Source organism: Procambarus clarkii, chromosome 10, assembly GCF_040958095.1.
Source record: "Procambarus clarkii isolate CNS0578487 chromosome 10, FALCON_Pclarkii_2.0, whole genome shotgun sequence".
Classification (NCBI taxonomy): Eukaryota; Metazoa; Arthropoda; class Malacostraca; order Decapoda; family Cambaridae; genus Procambarus; species Procambarus clarkii.
In genome coordinates this window covers 22,715,001-22,733,736 of record NC_091159.1, presented here as the reverse complement: position 1 = coordinate 22,733,736, position 18,736 = coordinate 22,715,001, and the positions used below count along the sequence as shown (strand labels likewise).

The 18,736-nt window shown below is 50.4% G+C and overlaps 1 protein-coding gene across 1 annotated transcript; it reads left to right on the top strand.

Moving 5' to 3' along the window:
- Positions 1 to 1,900: 1,900 nt before the first annotated feature.
- On the top strand, positions 1,901 to 3,204 carry LOC138363218 (sericin-2-like). Its single transcript, XM_069322221.1, has 4 exons — positions 1,901 to 1,916; positions 2,062 to 2,178; positions 2,273 to 2,758; positions 3,191 to 3,204. Exons 1-4 carry the CDS (start codon positions 1,901 to 1,903, stop codon positions 3,202 to 3,204), a joined length of 633 nt encoding a protein of 210 aa, XP_069178322.1.
- The last annotated feature ends 15,532 nt before the right edge of the window (positions 3,205 to 18,736 follow it).

The following is an 18,736-nucleotide window of genomic DNA, read 5'->3' as shown; positions in this document are numbered from 1 at the left end:
TCCGATATGTGTTAGAAACCTCTGAGAAGAGTCGACAAAGATATGTACATTTTCGATATGTCGACAAAACTGTTGGCTCACTGCCCCACTAGTTGGAGGAAAAAGTTGTTGTTACAAGATAGGAATATAAGAGAGTGCCTAAGCAACTTCAAACAGTGAGAATACGATCATCGGAGCAGCGAGACATTACCAGTACGCCCTCACAGGAGTCCTTTGTGGTTCGGACCCCTGTTGACAGTTGTTCAAAACTCTCTACCACGTATATCAGACCAATTCAGATATATGCAGTGGCAGTCTGGAGTCCATATCTCACCAAACACAGAACGGACCACTTGAGAGTTATGAGGTGCAAGGAAAGAGGGACTTAAACCCCTCTTGTCACTGATTAAGGAAAGTATTAAGAAAGACATGACCACCATATACAAAATACTCACGGGAATTGATACCAGAGACAAGACCTATTCGTCATGAGTGATTATCTGCATTGCCTTGTTCATGAACCACTGATGCCAATTAGATTGTCTTTGTCTGACCTTATGTATTCATACCTGGAGAGGTTCTGGGTTAATCTTCTCTCTCATAGTGAGGTGTATGAATGAGCTAGAAGAGTAAGAGTCCATGAGAATGAGTAATTGTGAGATTGTGAGAGTGAGTGAAAGTGAACGAGAAACAGTAGAGTCCAGCCCGAGCTCAACTGAACTAGAGATGGATTGTATTGATCCAATCCCTCCCTCTCCCCTCCTTCACCCTCCCCCCCCCCCCCTCCTCCACCTCTCCGAGACACTAATTACCTGACCGCACCTGTACCACCCTGAACACCTTAACGCCAGGCATCAGCTGATTTGCTGAGCTCTGGAGAGGGGAGGGCGACGCTGTCGGCCTTGGAGTCGAACTCCCGCTGTCGGCCTTGGAGTCGAACTCCCGCTGTCGGCCTTGGAGTCGAACTCCCGCTGTCGGCCTAGGAGTCGAACTCCCGCTGTCGGCCTTGGAGTCGAACTCCCGCTGTCGGCCTTGGAGTCGAACTCCCGCTGTCGGCCTTGGAGTCGAACTCCCGCTGTGGGCCTTGGAGTCGAACTCCCGCTGTGGGCCTTGGAGTCGAACTCCCGCTGTCGGCCTTGGAGTCGAACTCCCGCTGTCGGCCTTGGAGTCGAACTCCCGCTGTCGGCCTTGGAGTCGAACTCCCGCTGTCGGCCTTGGAGTCGAACTCCCGCTGTCGGCCTTGGAGTCGAACTCCCGCTGCCGGCCTTGGAGTCGAACTCCCGCTGTGGGCCTTGGAGTCGAACTCCCGCTGTCGGCCTTGGAGTCGAACTCCCGCTGTGGGCCTTGGAGTCCAACTCCCGCTGTCGGCTTTGGAGTCGAACTCCCGCTGTCGGCCTTGGAGTCGAACTCCCGCTGTCGGCCTTGGAGTCGAACTCCCGCTGTCGGCCTTGGAGTCGAACTCCCGCTGTGGGCCTTGCATGTTTGTAACAGCGAATATAATGAAGAGGTGTGTAAAACAAGGCGTTATTATTTAGAGTGTAGCCATAACGTGGTTGGTGGTGGAGTACATATACAACACGCACTCACGCACTCATGAAGGCTCACATAACCAAGATTCCTGACAGAAAGCGTAGCTCCTTAATGCTGTATGCAGTCGCCTCTCTGTACACCCCGTCTGGGTGTCTGGGTGTCACCGGCCTCGCAACACCTCAGGGGGCCAGATTCACGAAGCAGTTACGCAAGCACTTACGAACGTGTACATCTTTCCTCAATCTTTGACGGCTTTGGTTACATTTATTAAATAGTTTACAAGCATGAAAACTTCCCAAATCAACTGTTGTTATTGTTATAAACAGCCTCCTGGTGCTTCGGAGCTCATTACCTGATAATTGTAAACAAAGCCGCCAAAGATTGAGAAAAGATGTACAGGTTCCTAAGTGCTCGCGTAACACTCTGAGGAGCAACATAAATAATTGTTTTTAATTGTGAAAAAAATAATAATAATTGTGAAATCCAATTCACTAATTGGCATAACGCTTCGCCTAATCAAGTAATTAAGTGAAATTGTGAACCCCACGCCAGCCACTTCCAATCCACAGTCTAGTGGATCAAGCCGCACTGCCACGCTCACCACCTCCATCACTTCTACAGAAGCACAAATCATCAGTATTCATTATTTATCGTCATTAAACAGCAACGGTAAGAGTTAGCTTGCGGTGATTCCCCGTGGATCAACGCCCCCGCGACCCGGTCTCTGATCAGGTCAAAATTAGCAATAAAACGGTTCCAACAGCAGCCACAGCAGCTGCAGCAGCATCATCTACAACACAAGCCACAGCAGTAAAGCTGCAGGAGCGCAACTATAGCATCAATAGCAATAGGAAAGCAGCAAAATGGAGTCAGCAGCAGCAGAGCTACACACAGAGGGCAGCAGCAGCAGAGCTACACACAGAGGGGCAGCAGCAGCAGAGCTACAACAGGAGCACAGAGTGCAGCAGCAGCAGCAGAGCTACAGCAGCACAGAGGGGCAACAACAGCAGCAGCAGCAGAGCTACAACAGGAGCACAGAGGGGCAGCAGCAGCAGAGCTACAGCAGGAGCACAGAGGGGCAGCAGCAGTAAAGCAGCAGAGCTACAGCAGGAGCACAGAGGGGCAGCAGCAGTAAAGCAGCAGAGCTACAGCAGGAGCACAGAGGGGCAGCAGCAGCAGCAGAGCTACAGCAGGAGCACAGAGGCCAACAGGAGCACAGAGTGCAGCAGCAGCAGCAGCAGCAGCAGGAGTAAAGCGACCGACAGGACAAGTTACAGAGAGAGCCCGCGGTCTCTCCACGGCTGACTGGTTTTCAATTATGAGACAACTGCTGGAACCTGCCCGGGGCGGTAACCCAACATGTTTACTTTATTGACGCTCACGCCCATTTTTCACCCCGCTGTTTTCACCGCTTTTTTGTTAATGGGGGAGAGAGGGCTTCGGGGGAGGGGGCTAAGGGGAGGGGGCTACAGGGGAGGGGGCTACGGGGGAGGGGGCTATAGGGGAGGGGGCTACGGAGGAGGTTGCTACGGGGGGGGGGACTCTTATATTTGGAGGTATTTTGTTAACTGGCTTTTCAAAAGAATATCTGTGGTTGTTGGATTGGGTTTAGGTAGCCGTGATCTTTGCTAGGGAAGAGCATAGTTGGGATTTGGGTATATTTTACTATTTGTATCTGCAGAATCAAGCAATTAGCTCTTGGACCCCGCCTTTCTAACCAATTATGTCTACTTCATATATTTCTCTCTAACACACACACACATATCCACAGGAAGCAGCCCGTAGCAGCTGTCTCCGTAGACAGCTGCTACGGGCTGCTTCCTGCGTGTGTGTGTGAGAGAGAAAAAAAGGTTGATTGACAGTTGAGAGGCGGGCCGAAAGAGCCAGAGCTCAACCCCCGCAAGCACAACTAGGTGAATACTCACACACTTTAAGTTCTCTACTTTCTGCGTCACACACACCATGTAAAACCCCAACTTTCTGCCCGTCACATACATGACTTCAACTTTCTGCCCGTCACAAATATGACTTCAACTTTCTGCCCGTCACAAACAAGATCCCAACTTTCTGCCCGTCACAAACAAGATCCTAACTTCCTGCCCGTCACAAACATTCTGCCCGTCACAAACAAGATCCTAACTTTCTGTCCGTCACAAACAAGATCCTATCTTTCTGCCCGTCACAAACAAGATCCTAACTTTCTGCCCGTCACAAACAAGATCCTAACTTTCTGCCCGTCACAAACATGACTTCAACTTTCTGCCCGTCACAAACATGACTTCAACTTTCTGCCCGTCACAAACATGACTCCAACTTTCTGCCCGTCACAAACATGACTCCAACTTTCTGCCCGTCACAAACATGACTTCAACTTTCTGCCCGTCACAAACATGACTCCAACTTTCTGCCCGTCACAAACATGACTCCAACTTTCTGCCCGTCACAAACATGACTTCAACTTTCTGCCCGTCACAAACATGACCCCAACTTTCTGCCCGTCACAAACATGACCCCAACTTTCTGCCCGTCACAAACAAGACCCCAACTTTCTGCCCGTCACAAACATGACCCCAACTTTCTGCCCGTCACAAACATGACCCCAACTTTCTGCCCGTCACAAACATAACCCCAACTTTCTGCCCGTCACAAACATGACCCCAACTTTCTGCCCTCCTCCGTGCCCTCCACCTAAAATACTGAGTATTTTATATGTCTGGATCAGGGCAACTCTGTTTTGTTTCTTAAAATTTGATTAGAGTTTCCATAATCTATTTCCTTAATGTTTTAGTATATATTTATATATATATATATATATATATATATATATATATATATATATATATATATATATATATATATATATATATATACAAGAGTTCTTACATTCTTTTTCATTCTTACAGTGTTTCTGGCAGGTCCTTAATCCTAATTTTTCCCTGGAATACGACCCGCCAAATCGTTTAACAACCAGGTACCCATTTTACTGTTGGGTGAACAGAGGCTACAGTTCAGGATTGGTGCCCGGTCAATCCTCCCCAGTCAGGATACGAACTCAGGGCCAAAGCGCTCGCTAAGCGTCGGGCGAGTGTCTTACCACTGCGCCACGGGGGAACAATTTATACTAGCAATAAAATGGGTCTTGCAATTACAGTATATCTTATAAGACCACTTATAAGATCCCCAATTTTTATATTGTGGTAAATAGGTCATCCACCTATTGTACTGTCTTATCTTTATCAGTGTCTCCTTCACACTATGTTTAACCTTTTTGTTATCTTTGTTTAGGCTGCTTTCTTCTCTGTCTGCCTCTGCTTTCCTAGGTCATCTCTGCAGATCTATCGGTATTTGCTATACCCTTAACATGACCCCACGCTATACCTCCTACCTTGAGGCTACCTTGAGGTGCTTCCGGGGCTTAGTGTCCCCGCGGCCCGGTCGTCGACCAGGCCTCCTGGTTGCTGGACTGATCAACCAGGCTGTTAGACGCGGCTGCTCGCAGCCTGACGTATGAGTCACAGCCTGGTTGATCAGGTATCCTTTGGAGGTGCTTATCCAGTTCTCTCTTGAACACTGTGAGGGGTCGGCCAGTTATGCCCCTTATGTGTAGTGGAAGCGTGTTGAACAGTCTCGGGCCTCTGATGTTGATAGAGTTCTCTCTCAGAGTACCTGTTGCACCTCTGCTTTTCAACGGGGGTATTCTGCACATCCTGCCATGTCTTCTGGTCTCATGTGGTGTTATTTCTGTGTGCAGGTTTGGGACCAGCCCCTCAATTATTTTCCACGTGTAAATTATTATGTATCTCTCCCGCCTGCGCTCAAAGGAGTACAGATTTAGGCTCTTTAGTCGGTCCCAGTAATTTAGATGTTTTACTGAGTGGATTCTAGCAGTAAAGGATCTCTGCACGCTCTCTAGGTCAGCAATTTCTCCAGCTTTGAAAGGGGCTGTCATTGTGCAGCAGTACTTCACTCTAGAGAGCACAAGCGTTTTGAAAAGTATCATCATCGGTATAGCATCTCTAGTGTGAAAAGTTCTTGTTATCCAACCTGTCATTTTTCTTGCAGTTGTGACGGCTACTTCTATGTGACGGCTACCTCGCCCTCGTTGTATTTCTAACTTGTTTCATGTTTATCGTTCATCACATTAGTGGTAGTGCAAATGTCTCGGTTATTGCATGGTCGGCGTTCGATTCCCGACGGTCATAAGTGTGCAACCGTCATCATACCCTATTGTAAGTGCTATATTGTCTTAACGCTTCCTCCCTGTAACTACCTGACCTTCTAACCTGAGGCCAGATTCACAAAGCAGTTACGCAAGTACTTACGAACCTGTACATCTTTCCTTTATCTTTTACGGCTTTGGTTACATTTATTAAACAGTTTACAAGCATGAAAACTTGTCAATCAACTGTTGTTATTGTTATAAACAGCCTCCTGGTGCTTCGGAGCTCATTAACTGTTTAATAATTGTAACCAAAGTCGCCAAAGATTGAGAAAAGATGGACAGGTTCGTAAGTGCTTGCGTAACTGCTTCGTGAATCTGGCCCCTGGTTTATGAACGTTTAGAATGAGACAATGTACACACACACACACACACACACACACACACACACACACACACACACACACACACACACACACACACACTCACACACACATATATATGTAAATGATCTCCCGGAGGGTATCGATTCATTTCTCTCAATGTTTGCGGACGATGCTAAAATTATGAGAAGGATTAAAACAGAAGAGGACTGTTTGAGGCTTCAAGAAGACCTAGACAAGCTGAAGGAATGGTCGAACAAATGGTTGTTAGAGTTTAACCCAACCAAATGTAATGTAATGAAGATAGGTGTAGGGAGCAGGAGGCCAGATACAAGGTATCATCTGGGAGAGGAAATTCTTCAGGAGTCAGAGAAGGAAAAAGACTTGGGGGTTGATATCACGCCAGACCTGTCTCCTGCAGCACATATCAAGCGGATAACATCAGCGGCATATGCCAGGCTGGCCAACATACGAACGGCATTCAGAAACTTGTGTAAAGAATCATTCAGAACTTTGTATACCACATATGTCAGGCCAATCCTGGAGTATGCAGCCCCAGCATGGAGTCCATATCTAGTCAAGGATAAGACTAAACTGGAAAAGGTTCAAAGGTTTGCCACCAGACTAGTACCCGAGCTGAGAGGTATGAGCTACGAGGAGAGACTACGGGAATTAAACCTCACTTCGCTGGAAGACAGAAGAGTTAGGGGGGACATGATCACCACATTCAAGATTCTGAAGGGGATTGATAGGGTAGATAAAGACAGTCTATTTAACACAAGGGGAACACGCACAAGGGGACACAGGTGGAAACTGAGTGCCCAAATGAGCCACAGAGATATTAGAAAGAACTTTTTTAGTGTCAGAGTGGTTGACAAATGGAATGCATTAGGGGGTGATGTGGTGGAGGCTCACTCCATACACAGTTTCAAGTGTAGATATGACAGAGCCCGATAGGCTCAGGAATCTGTACACCTGTTGATTGACGGTTGAGAGGCGGGACCAAAGAGCCAGAGCTCAACCCCCGCAAACACAACTAGGTGAGTACAACTAGGTGAGTACACACACACACACACACACACACACACACACACACACACACACACACACACACACACTGTTCTCTACCATTCATCTTGACTGTACCATTCTAAGGGTGTCGGCAGTTACCAGACACAACAGTTGAATAATGTGACGAACTTGAGAACTTGCTTTTGAGCTGCTGAACAAGTTCTTTCCTTAACGGGTGGGATTGTTAAGTAGTTTTTTTTATTATTATTAATATTTTCTACCACAGACGTGGCCACACATTTACAATGCTAACCAGCATATATACATTTTCTTCTGTCCTCCATGGACAGGGTTAGAGATGTGTTAAACATATAGTTCAAGTAGTGATGTGGTGCCCCGTGGCGGCGGTCTGGGACCAGCCAAGCCACAGCCAACACAATAGGTAATATAGGATGATCAGGTAAGTCATTCTGACATCCATTTGAGGGGAAATTCTCGTTGGCGATCACCCGGCAGTTATATAAAGAACATGTTATTAAAGAATATAATCTTATTTCTCTACAAGCCTCGTCCAACACCTGGTGATCCCTGCAGGAGTCTACCACGTCCTGCAAATCGGCGTTCAATCCCCGACCGTCCAAGTGGTAAGACACCATTCCTTCCCCCCGGTCTCATAGCTCCTTCCCCAGTGCTATATAGCGTAAAGGCTTGGCGCTTTCTCCCTGATAATTCCTTCCATCCTGCAGAAGGACGGCGGATCCACCCCGCTGTTGTTTACTGGAGTGAAACAAGATGATTGGAGGAAGGGAAAGCGAGCACCCGCGGCTGAGACAAGAGGGAGGGTGTATTATGTGGTGGTGGCGGGAGGGGTGGAGGGGCGCGCTGACAGTGATCCACCTCAACTGTTGCTGGTAATTGATCTAACCCTTCAAACTTGTAGACGTCACCAGCAACAGTCGCTCGAGTGCCGTCAGGGAAGGGTTGTGGCGCCGGCTGACGTGCTCAGGGGAATGGTGAGGGAATGGTGAGGGGAATGGTGGGGGGAATGGTGAGGGGATGGTGAGAGGAATGGTGAGGGGATGGTGAGGGGAATGGTGAGGGGATGGTGGGGGGAATGGTTGTTGGTATAGTGAGGGAGGGGGGAGTGGTGATTAGCGTGGTGATGATAATGATGGTGGTAATAGGGACGGTGCTAGTGGTAATGGTGACAGTGATGGTGATTGTGGTAAAAGTGATGATGTTGGTAGTGATGATAGTGACGGTGGCGATGGTGATAGTGAGGGTGGTGGTTGTAGCCAATACACCAGCAGCGGACACAACACCATGTCTACACCTCCCCATAAACTGTAGCAAAGATAATACAACAGTACAATATAGAGCTACAGCAAGCGAGCAATCCGTTCAAATTGCGACGTATTAATAAATATTAAAACACCGTATTATTGATCCTTTGAATCATCCTACACGAGGTGGTAATTACCTAAGTGTATGAGAGCTACGCTCGTGGTGTCCCGTCTTCCCAGCACTCTTTGTCATATAACGCTATGAAACTACTTTACAACACACACACACACACACACACACACACACACACACACACACACACACACACACACACACACACACACACACAGTCTCACTACTGTATTCACCTAGTTGTGTTTGCGGGGGTTGAGCTTTGCTCTTTCGGCCCGCCTCTCAACTGTCAATCAACTGTTTACTAACTACTTTTTTTCCCCCACACCACACACACACACACACACACACACACACACACACACACACACACACACACACACACACACACACACACAGCAGGAAGCAACCCGTGACAGCTGACTAACTCCCAGGTACCTATTTACTGCTAGGTAACAGTGGCATTCAGGGTGAAAGAAACTTTGCCCATTTGTTATTGCCTCGTGCGGGAATCGAACCCGCGCCACAGAATTACGAGTCCTGCGCGCTGTCCACCTGGCTACGAGGTCCCTATAATGTTACTATAGGGAGTCCCTATAATGTCCCTATAATGTTATATAATATATAATGCCCCACACACTGTGTGTGTGTGTGTGTGTGTGTGTGTGTGTGTGTGTGTGTGTGTGTGTGTGTGTGTGTGTGTGTGTGTGTGGAGGATGAGCAAGGGTGTGCGGCATAAGGATATATGCAGGATGAGGATGTAAGCAGACGTGGTGAGAGGATTACTATCCCTGCATTTGGGGGCCTCTGGTCGGAGAGAGAGTCCCTCTGGACCTGCCTTATCGCAGGTCGGGGACAACCCGCCATCTTATCTCCCACTTTGTGCATCAACTTGGCTACGTCGACCCCTTGAGAGCGAATCAGACGCTCGGCGATTTTGAATAGTAGTGAATCCCAACATGGGAATAAGTGAAGGGGTTCTTGAATCTATCTTGCGCTCTGGCCGTGAGGTTCCTGCCCTGATGCCGGGGGGGGGGGGGATGTCCTTGCATTTAGATGGTGGATTTAAACGTAATAATTCGTAAATTCTTGCGAGTAATTCGTGTTGTTATGCTACACGAAAGGGATTTTGAGGGAGGCCGGTTTGGTGGTGCTATATTCGTGGTTGGTTAGTGTGTGTGTACATGTGTGTGTGTGTGTGCACATGTGTGTGTGTGTGTGCACATGTGTGTGTGTGTGTGAATTATGTTGCGTGTGTGTCTGTGTGTGAATCATGTTGAGTGTGTGTGTGTGTGTGTGTGTGTGTGTGTGTGTGTGTGTGTGTGTGTGTGTGTGTGTGTGTGAGGCAGCGGGAGAATGCCTCTCTCTCCGGCCAGAGTGTCGGAGAGAGACACTCGTCGCTTCATGCAGGTCGGCGTTCGATCCCCGACCTTCCAAGGGGTTGGGCACTATTCCTCTCTTGCTGCCTCCCCGTCCTTTCCTCTCTCTCTCTCTCTCGCTGCCTCCCGTCCTTCCCTCCCCCCCCCCCCCCCTCTCCCTCCTAGCCAGCGATGGACACACAAGTAAATCTTCCGCCCCGCCTTCCCTGAATAGCCCAGACCCGTCCATCCGCAAGTTAGATAAAATTGTAACGCGATAAGTGACCCGGCCAGAGTGTCTCTAGCGTCGAGCATCCCGTGTCTGGCTTCAGGGATGATGACCCTTAACCCCCGCGGTTCTTTATGCTCTACATACACCCACCACCTCCACCCTCGAAATTTCAGTAGCCAATGTTGAAGTTAGTGTGTGTTTTTGTCTTGCTGGCCGGGTCAGAGATAAGGCACCTCGGCCGGCCGGCCCCCAGTGCCGCCTCGGCCGGCGGGCCAGCCCCCCAGTCCTGCCTCGGCCGGCCAGCCCCCCAGTCCTGCCTCGGCCGGCTAGCCCCCCAGTCCCGCCTCAGCCGGCCAGCCCCCAGTCCCGCCTCGGCCGGCCAGCCCCCAATCCTGCCTCGGCCGGCTAGCCCCCCCAGTCCCGCCTCGGCCGGCCAGCCCCCCAGTCCTGCCTCGGCCGGCCAGCCCCCCAGTCCTGCCTCGGCCGGCCAGCCCCCAATCCTGCCTTGGCCGGCCAGCCCCCAGTCCCGCCTCGGCCGCTAGCTATCAGCATTACCTCGGCCGACCAGCCCCCAGCCTGGCCAAGCTGCTGGCCATAAGGTAACGCCAACATGAATGCTGTTGAAATAAAAGTGGCTAACGAAGTGAAACGCCGTATTGAGAACAAAATGGTATTAAAATTGTAGCAGTTACTGACCAGAATGACCAGGTGGAAGACATCACAGCAGATTCCATGAAAATATCTCTCGAACACAAAAATCTGAATTTCCTATTCTACAAGATTCGTGAGAAAAAGCGAAATTTTCTCTCTCATATCTTGAGCTAAAATGAATAAGTCAGAGGAAAATTAGCTTAAACCCTTTCTTTCCTAAGTCTTTGTTTATCGGCAAAAACTAATGACGCCCCTGATTAGAAATTTGCCCATTCTTTGTTTAGGCGCACTTGGACGGCCTCGCCCGCCGACCCAACTTGGCGGGAAAATGGAGTTGCCAGTTTGGTGGAACAAGACCTGCCGGGTGTCAAAAAGAACCCGGGAATACTGTCAAATACTTGGATTTTTAGATTTATGATGGTGGTGGTGGTGATGATGGTGGTGGTGGTGATGGTGGTGGTGGTGATGGTGGTGGTGGTGGTGATGGTGGTGGTGGTGGTGGTGGTGGTGATGGTGGTGGTGGTGGTGATGGTGGTGGTGGTGGTGGTGGTGGTGGTGATGGTGGTGGTGGTGGTGATGGTGGTGGTAGTGGTTGTTGTGGTGGAGTAGTAGTGGTGCCATGTTTTGGTTGTGGTGTCAACGACAGCTGCAATGGTGACAGGGTGTAGCGAGAGAGATTGGCGTCTTAGAGTGCGGCAGCAGTGTGTCGTCTTAGAGTGAGGCGGCAGTGTGTCGTCTTAGAGTGAGGCGGCAGTGTGTCGTCTTAGAGTGCGGCAGCAGAGTGACGTCTTAGAGTGAGGCGGCAGTGTGTCGTCTTAGAGTGAGGCGGCAGTGTGTCGTCTTAGAGTGCGGCAGCAGAGTGTCGTCTTAGAGTGCGGCGCCTTAAGATGTGGTCGCAGACGAGAGGTTCTAGTACTGAGCTTCACCTGGCCTCGTTCCGTATTCACCAAGCATTTACGTGCCCACTTACGACACCTCTTCATCTTCCCACAACCATGGTGGCTCTGTTTACATTTATAAAAGACTTACGAGCTCGCAAACGCTGCGAGGTCATTATAGACAACCTCGTGGCGTATCGTAACGCATCAACTATTGTGAAGTGAACCGCCGTGAAGGATGTACAGCTTTCGTAATTGGATGGAGAGAGGCGGCGTCACTGACACTGTCACTCCTTCATATTCTTCTCTCAACACACGAAATCAAGATTGAAAAAGCAGAAGGCTCTCTCCCCACTATCTTCCCTTCTGCTTACACCGGTTATCTTGAGGTTATCTTGAGATGATTTCGGGGCTTTTTTAGTGTCCCCGCGGTCCGGTCCTCGACCAGGCCTCCACCCCCAGGAAGCAGCCCGTGACAGCTGACTAACTCCCAGGTGCCTATTTTACTGCTAGGTAACAGGGGCATAGGGTGAAAGAAACTCTGCCCATTGTTTCTCGCCGGCGCCTGGGATCGAACCCAGGACCACAGGATCACAAGTCCAGCGTGCTGTCCGCTCGGCCGACCGGCTCCCCAGTTTTTCGGTTTTCTCTCCAGTAGAGAGAAAGCCAAATGGAATTAAGTAAATGAGAAAGGAATGTTTTCTGGAAACATAAATGATGAATTAAAGCTTACTATTGCTGCCTTGCAATGTAGCCGAGCCCTCACCCAGCACTGTCTACCCTGGTTCATGTCCTGGACAGGGAGACACGATTGGGCTCTGATCCTTAACTGTTGAGGTGTGGGTGTTGAGACGGACCCGACCCGCCCTCCTGATGTGGGCGTGGTGATGGTGTGGGCGTGGTGGTGGTGTGGGGCCAGATTCACGAAGCAGTTACGGAAGCACTTGGAAATCGGTACATCTTTTCTCAATCTTTGGCGGCTTTGTTTACAGTTATCAAACAGTTAATGAGCTCCGAAGCACCAGGAGGCTGTTTATAACAATAACAACAGTTGATTGGCAAGTTCTCATGCTGGTAAACTGTTTAATAAATGTAACCAAAGCCGTCAAAGATTGAGGAAATATGAACAGGTTCGTAAGTACTTGCGTAACTGCTTCGTGAATCTGGCCCCTAAGGTGTAGTGGCCAATCAAATTCTCACCTTCTTGCTACATGTTCGTTATCGGGCGTGTTAATAACACTAACGGATCACCACGCTACGTTACGCAACGCTAGCGTTTATTGTTTTTAAAACTTGTTTACGTTATTCAGTGATTATTTTCCCCCAGGGTAAACATCCAGGGGTTGTAGCTCAGCTACCCAGGGGGCTGTAACTAATTAGTGCAGCTACCCAGGGGGGCTGTAACTAATTAGTGCAGCTACCTAGGGGGACTGTAACTAATTAGCGCAGCTACCCAGGGGGCTGTAACTAATTAGTGCAGCTACCCCTAGGGGGCCTGTAACTAATTAGTGCAGCTACCTAGGGGGACTGTAACTAATTAGCGCAGCTACCCAGGGGGCTGTAACTAATTAGTGCAGCTACCCAGGGGGCTGTAACTAATTAGTGCAGCTACCCAGGGGGCTGTAACTAATTAGTGCAGCTACCCAGGGGGCTGTAACTAATTAGTACAGCTACCCCTAGGGGGACTGTAACTAATTACCGCAGCTACCCCTAGGGGGCTGTAACTAATTAGTGCAGCTACCCAGGGGCTGTAACTAATTAGTGCAGCTACCCAGGGGGCTGTAACTAATTAGTGCAGCTACCCAGGGGACCTGTAACTAATTAGTGCAGTTACCCAGGGGGCTGTAACTAATTAGTGCAGTTACCCAGGGGACCTGTAACTAATTAGTGCAGTTACCCCTAGGGGGCCTGTAACTAATTAGTGCAGTTACCCAGGGGCCTGTAACTAATTAGTGCAGCTACCCAGGGGGCTGTAACTAATTAGTGCAGCTACCCAGGGGGCTGTAACTAATTAGTGCAGCTACCCAGGGGCCTGTAACTAATTAGTGCAGCTACCCAGGGGGCTGTAACTAATTAGTACAGCTACCCCTAGGGGGCCTGTAACTAATTAGTGCAGCTACCCAGGGGGCTGTAACTAATTAGTACAGCTACCCCTAGGGGGCTGTAACTAATTAGTGCAGCTACCCAGGGGGCTGTAACTAATTAGTGCAGCTACCCAGGGGGCTGTAACTAATTAGTGCAGCTACCCAGGGGGCTGTAACTAATTAGTACAGCTACCCCTAGGGGGCCTGTAACTAATTAGTGCAGTTACCCAGGGGACCTGTAACTAATTAGTGCAGCTACCCAGGGGGCTGTAACTAATTAGTGCAGCTTCCCAGGGGGCTGTAACTAATTAGTGCAGCTACCCAGGGGCTGTAACTAATTAGTGCAGCTACCCAGGGGGCTGTAACTAATTAGTGCAGCTACCCAGGGGGCTGTAACTAATTAGTGCAGCTACCCAGGGGCTGTAACTAATTAGTGCAGCTACCCAGGGGCTGTAACTAATTAGTGCAGCTACCCAGGGGCCTGTAACTAATTAGTGCAGCTACCCAGGGGCCTGTAACTAATTAGTGCAGCTACCCCAGATGCCCTATAAGTAATTAGCGCAGCTGCGCATGTGTTCTCAGCCAAAAAGCGCACCGGTAAACGTATCAAAGGTCAGTGTTCTCAACGTGTCGTGTAAGAGTTTGGTTACACGAAGAGGAGTCTTGGGGGAGGTGAGGGAGCGTTGGGGGAGGTGAGGGAGCCTTGGGGGAGGTGAGGGAGTATTGGGGGAGGTGAGGGAGTCTTGGGGGATGTGAGGGAGCGTTGGGGGAGGTGAGGGAGCCTTGGGGGATGTGAGGGAGCGTTGGGGGAGGTGAGGGAGCCTTGGGGGAGGTGAGGGAGTATTGGGGGAGGTGAGGGAGTCTTGGGGGATGTGAGGGAGCGTTGGGGGAGGTGAGGGAGCCTTGGGGGAGGTGAGGGAGTATTGGGGGAGGTGAGGGAGTCTTGGGGGATGTGAGGGAGCCTTGGGGGAGGTGAGGGAGCCTTGGGGGAGGTGAGGGAGTATTGGGGGAGGTGAGGGAGTCTTGGGGGATGTGAGGGAGCGTTGGGGGGAGGTGAGGGAGCCTTGGGGGAGGTGAGGGAGTATTGGGGGAGGTGAGGGAGTCTTGGGGGAGGTGAGGGAGCCTTCGGGGAGGTGAGGGAGTATTGGGGGAGGTGAAGGAGCCTTGGGGGAGGTGAGGGAGTATTGGGGGAGGTGAGGGAGCCTTGGGGGAGGTGAGGGAGTATTGGGGGAGGTGAAGGAGCCTTGGGGGAGGTGAGGGAGTATTGGGGGAGGTGAGGGAGCCTTGGGGGAGGTGAGAGAGCGTTGGGGGAGGTGAGGGAGCCTTGAGGGAGGTGAGGGAGTATTGGGGGAGGTGAAGGAGCCTTGGGGGAGGTGAGGGAGTATTGGGGGAGGTGAGGGAGTCTTAGGGGATGTGAGGGAGCCTTGAGGGAGGTGAGGGAGTATTGGGGGAGGTGAGGGAGCCTTGGGGGAGGTGAGGGAGTATTGGGGGAGGTGAGGGAGTATTGGGGGAGGTGAGGGAGTCTTGGGGGATGTGAGGGAGCGTTGGGGGAGGTGAGGGAGTATTGGGGGAGGTGAGGGAGTCTTGGGGGATGTGAGGGAGCGTTGGCGGAGGTGAGGGAGTATTGGGGGAGGTGAGGGAGCCTTGGGGGAGGTGAGGGAGTATTGGGGGAGGTGAGGGAGCCTTGGGGGAGGTGAGGGAGCCTTGGGGGAGGTGAGGGAGCCTTGAGGGAGTATTGGGGGAGGTGAAGGAGCCTTGGGGGAGGTGAGGGAGTATTGGGGGAGGTGAGGGAGCCTTGAGGGAGGTGAGGGAGTATTGGGGGAGGTGAAGGAGCCTTGGGGGAGGTGAGGGAGTATTGGGGGAGGTGAGGGAGCCTTGGGGGAGGTGAGGGAGTATTGGGGGAGGTCAGGGAGTATTGGGGGAGGTGAGGGAGTATTAGGGGAGGTGAGGGAGCCTTGGGGGAGGTAAGGGAGTATTAGGGGAGGTGAGGGAGCCTTGAGGGAGGTGAGGGAGTATTGGGGGAGGTGAGGGAGCCTTGGGGGAGGTGAGGGAGTATTAGGGGAGGTGAGGGAGCCTTGAGGGAGATGAGGGAGCCTTGGGGAAGACGAAGGGTGTGGCGGAGTAGTGGAACTCTTGCCACTAATTACCCGAAGCGATAAAACTATATATAATGAAAACACATTAGAACACTGAGGGGTGCCAAGTCCTGTGTGAGAATAACTTATAAGGTTTACCTTCAATACCTTCAAGTTGCTGGCCTCTTATTATTGTCACATTAATTAAGTGGTGGTGGAGGGTGCGGGCGGACCGACTCTCCGTCTTGTGGCACGGGTGCGTAGGGGTTTGTATTGCTTGGCGTCAGCCTCACCTGGGGTTTAATGAGTCGTTTGATCGTTACCGTCTGGTGGGATGCCTTTTAGTGGTGTCATTAAGGTAGTTAATTATTTTTCTTAAGAGGGGGAGGGGAAGGGTAGTGTTTGTGTTGATGTTAGAGGCGTCACATAATGGGCTGTAGAGATGTTTGGTGCAGTAAATTGGTAGTTTAGGGAAACTAGTGTGTGCGTGTGTGTGTGCGCGCGCGCACTCTCCTTACTGTGCTTTCATCCCCCCACCCCCCAATCCCACCAAACCTGTACACACACACACACACACACACACACACACACACACACACACACACACACACACACACACAGACCAAAGAGCCAGAGCTCAACCCCCGCAAGCACAAATAGGTAAGTACACACACACATCATACGGGGGTCTGGTAGCTGAGCGGACAGCGCGCAGGACTCGTAATTCTGTGACCCGGGTTCGATTCCCGGACCAGGCAGAAGCAAATGGGCAAAGTTTCTTTCTCCCTGATGCTCCTGTTACCTAGCAGTAAATAGGTACCTGGGAGTTAGTCAGCTGTCACGGAGCTGCTTCCTGGGTGTGTATGTGGGGGGGTGGATAGTAGTTAGTTACAGTTGATTGATTGACAGTTGAGAGGCGATCCGAAAGAGCCGAGCTCGACCCCCGCAAGAACAATTAGGTGAATACAACTAGGTGAATACACACAGTGGCGACCAGAGAGATGTTTCCTGCATACCAAGCGTCATATATACGCTCATATATACCATCCGGAATACTTCAGAGTAGACGGGCTCGCCATAGCCCGTGCTACATGAACATTTCGTTCTGAGTAGCTAAATCTAAAACAACAACTTCAGAGTATCCACATACCTCTGGAGCGGTGTGTATATCTATTGCTAGACCTGCCCTTGACACTGTGTGGGGAGGGGACGGAAGGGAGGGGACGGAAGGGAGGGGAAATCATCGGTTTCACGCTCTCCCTCCCCCCCCCCCCGTCACTTGTTTACTAAACCATCTGTGTGGCTCGTTATCTAGTTCTTTCCCCTCTAATAGTTGATTGTGAGGTCTCTCTCTCTCCCTCCCTCCCCCGCTTTCCCCTCACTCCCTGCCCATAATTTCCCCCTCATTCTCTCCCCTTCACTGACTCTCCTCTATCCTCATCCCCCCCCCCTGACCATTGTGACTCCCCAGATTGGGGGGATGGGACGGGGGGGGAGGATTGGTGCCCAATCGCTTTGGGTGGATGGTTGAGCGACGATCTCGCTTCATGCAGGTCGGCGTTCAATGCCCCGAGACCGTCCAAGTGATTGGGCACAATTCCTTCCCCCCCCCCCCCCGTCCCATCCCAAATCCTTATCCTGACCCCTTCCAAGTGCTATATAGTCGTAGTGGCTTGGCGCTTTGTCCTGATAGTTACCTTCCCTTCCTCAGTCCTAGCTTCTCTTCTCCCGTCCCTTCCGGTCCCTAGTTTCCCTATCCTCCTAACCCCCATCTCCGTTTCCTCCCCGCCCCCCTCATCCCTGACTTATCCTCCTCCCTCAGTACTCAGCTTCTCTCCCCTCACTCCTCTCCCCTCACTCCTCTCCCCTCACTCCTCTCCCCTCACTCCTCTCCCCTTTCTCAAGGTGTTACAAATTAATTACATTATAGGGAGGGGGGGAGGAGTGGGTGGAGAGGGAGGGGGGGCTTGAGTACATAAGCGCGTACACGTGCACACGTACACACGTACACGAACGCATACAAACATTGTCACAAATTCAAAATTGAGAAAGTACGACATTTAGAGACGTTAGTGAGGACTGGTTCATAACATGTTTCACACACCTTAAGTCACACCTTAAGTGGGCATTTGAAGGCATAGACGACGTTGGTCTCTTTTAAAGCGTTCTGCTTTGTGTCTGGAGAGTTTCTCATGAGTAGGCTGGCCGTTTTTCTGGTTTTATAGTAAATCGTCAGTTGTATCCTCTGATTTTTGTCTGTAGGGATAACGTTTCTATTAACAATATCTTTCAGGACCCTTTCCTCTGTTTTATGAGCTGTGGAAAAGAAGTTCCTGTAAAATAGTCTAATAGGGGGTATAGGTGTTGTGTTAGTTGTCTCTTCAGAGGTTGCATGGCGTTTCACTTTCCTTCTTATGATGTCTTCGACGAAACCATTGGAGAAGCCGTTGTTGACTAGGACCTGCCTTACCCTACAGAGTTCTTCGTCGACTTGCTTCCATTCTGAGCTGTGGTTTAGAGCACGGTCGACATATGCGTTAACAACACTCCTCTTTTACCTGTCTGGGCAGTCGCTGTTGGCATTTAGGCACATTCCTATGTTCGTTTCCTTAGTGTAGACTGCAGTGTGGAAACCTCCGCTCTTTTCCATGACTGTTACATCTAGAAAGGGCAGCTTCCCATCCTTTTCCATATGATGTAACAGTCATGGAAAAGAGCGGAGGTCAACACCAGCAATCAACAGCCAATTAATGCACAACTATATTCTACCCACCTCAAGACTCCGCTCCAATATAGAAGCATCAAGAAATATGGACCAATAGGCTTTCTACAATCACTTCCATTTCAATACCCATTGTTTCGTGTTCTGTCTTGTGTTGATGAAATTAATACCCTATTAATGCCACCTCTTGTTCTGTCTTGTGTTGATGAAATTAATACCATATTAATGCCACCTCACCCCATCCACCTCACTCAAATG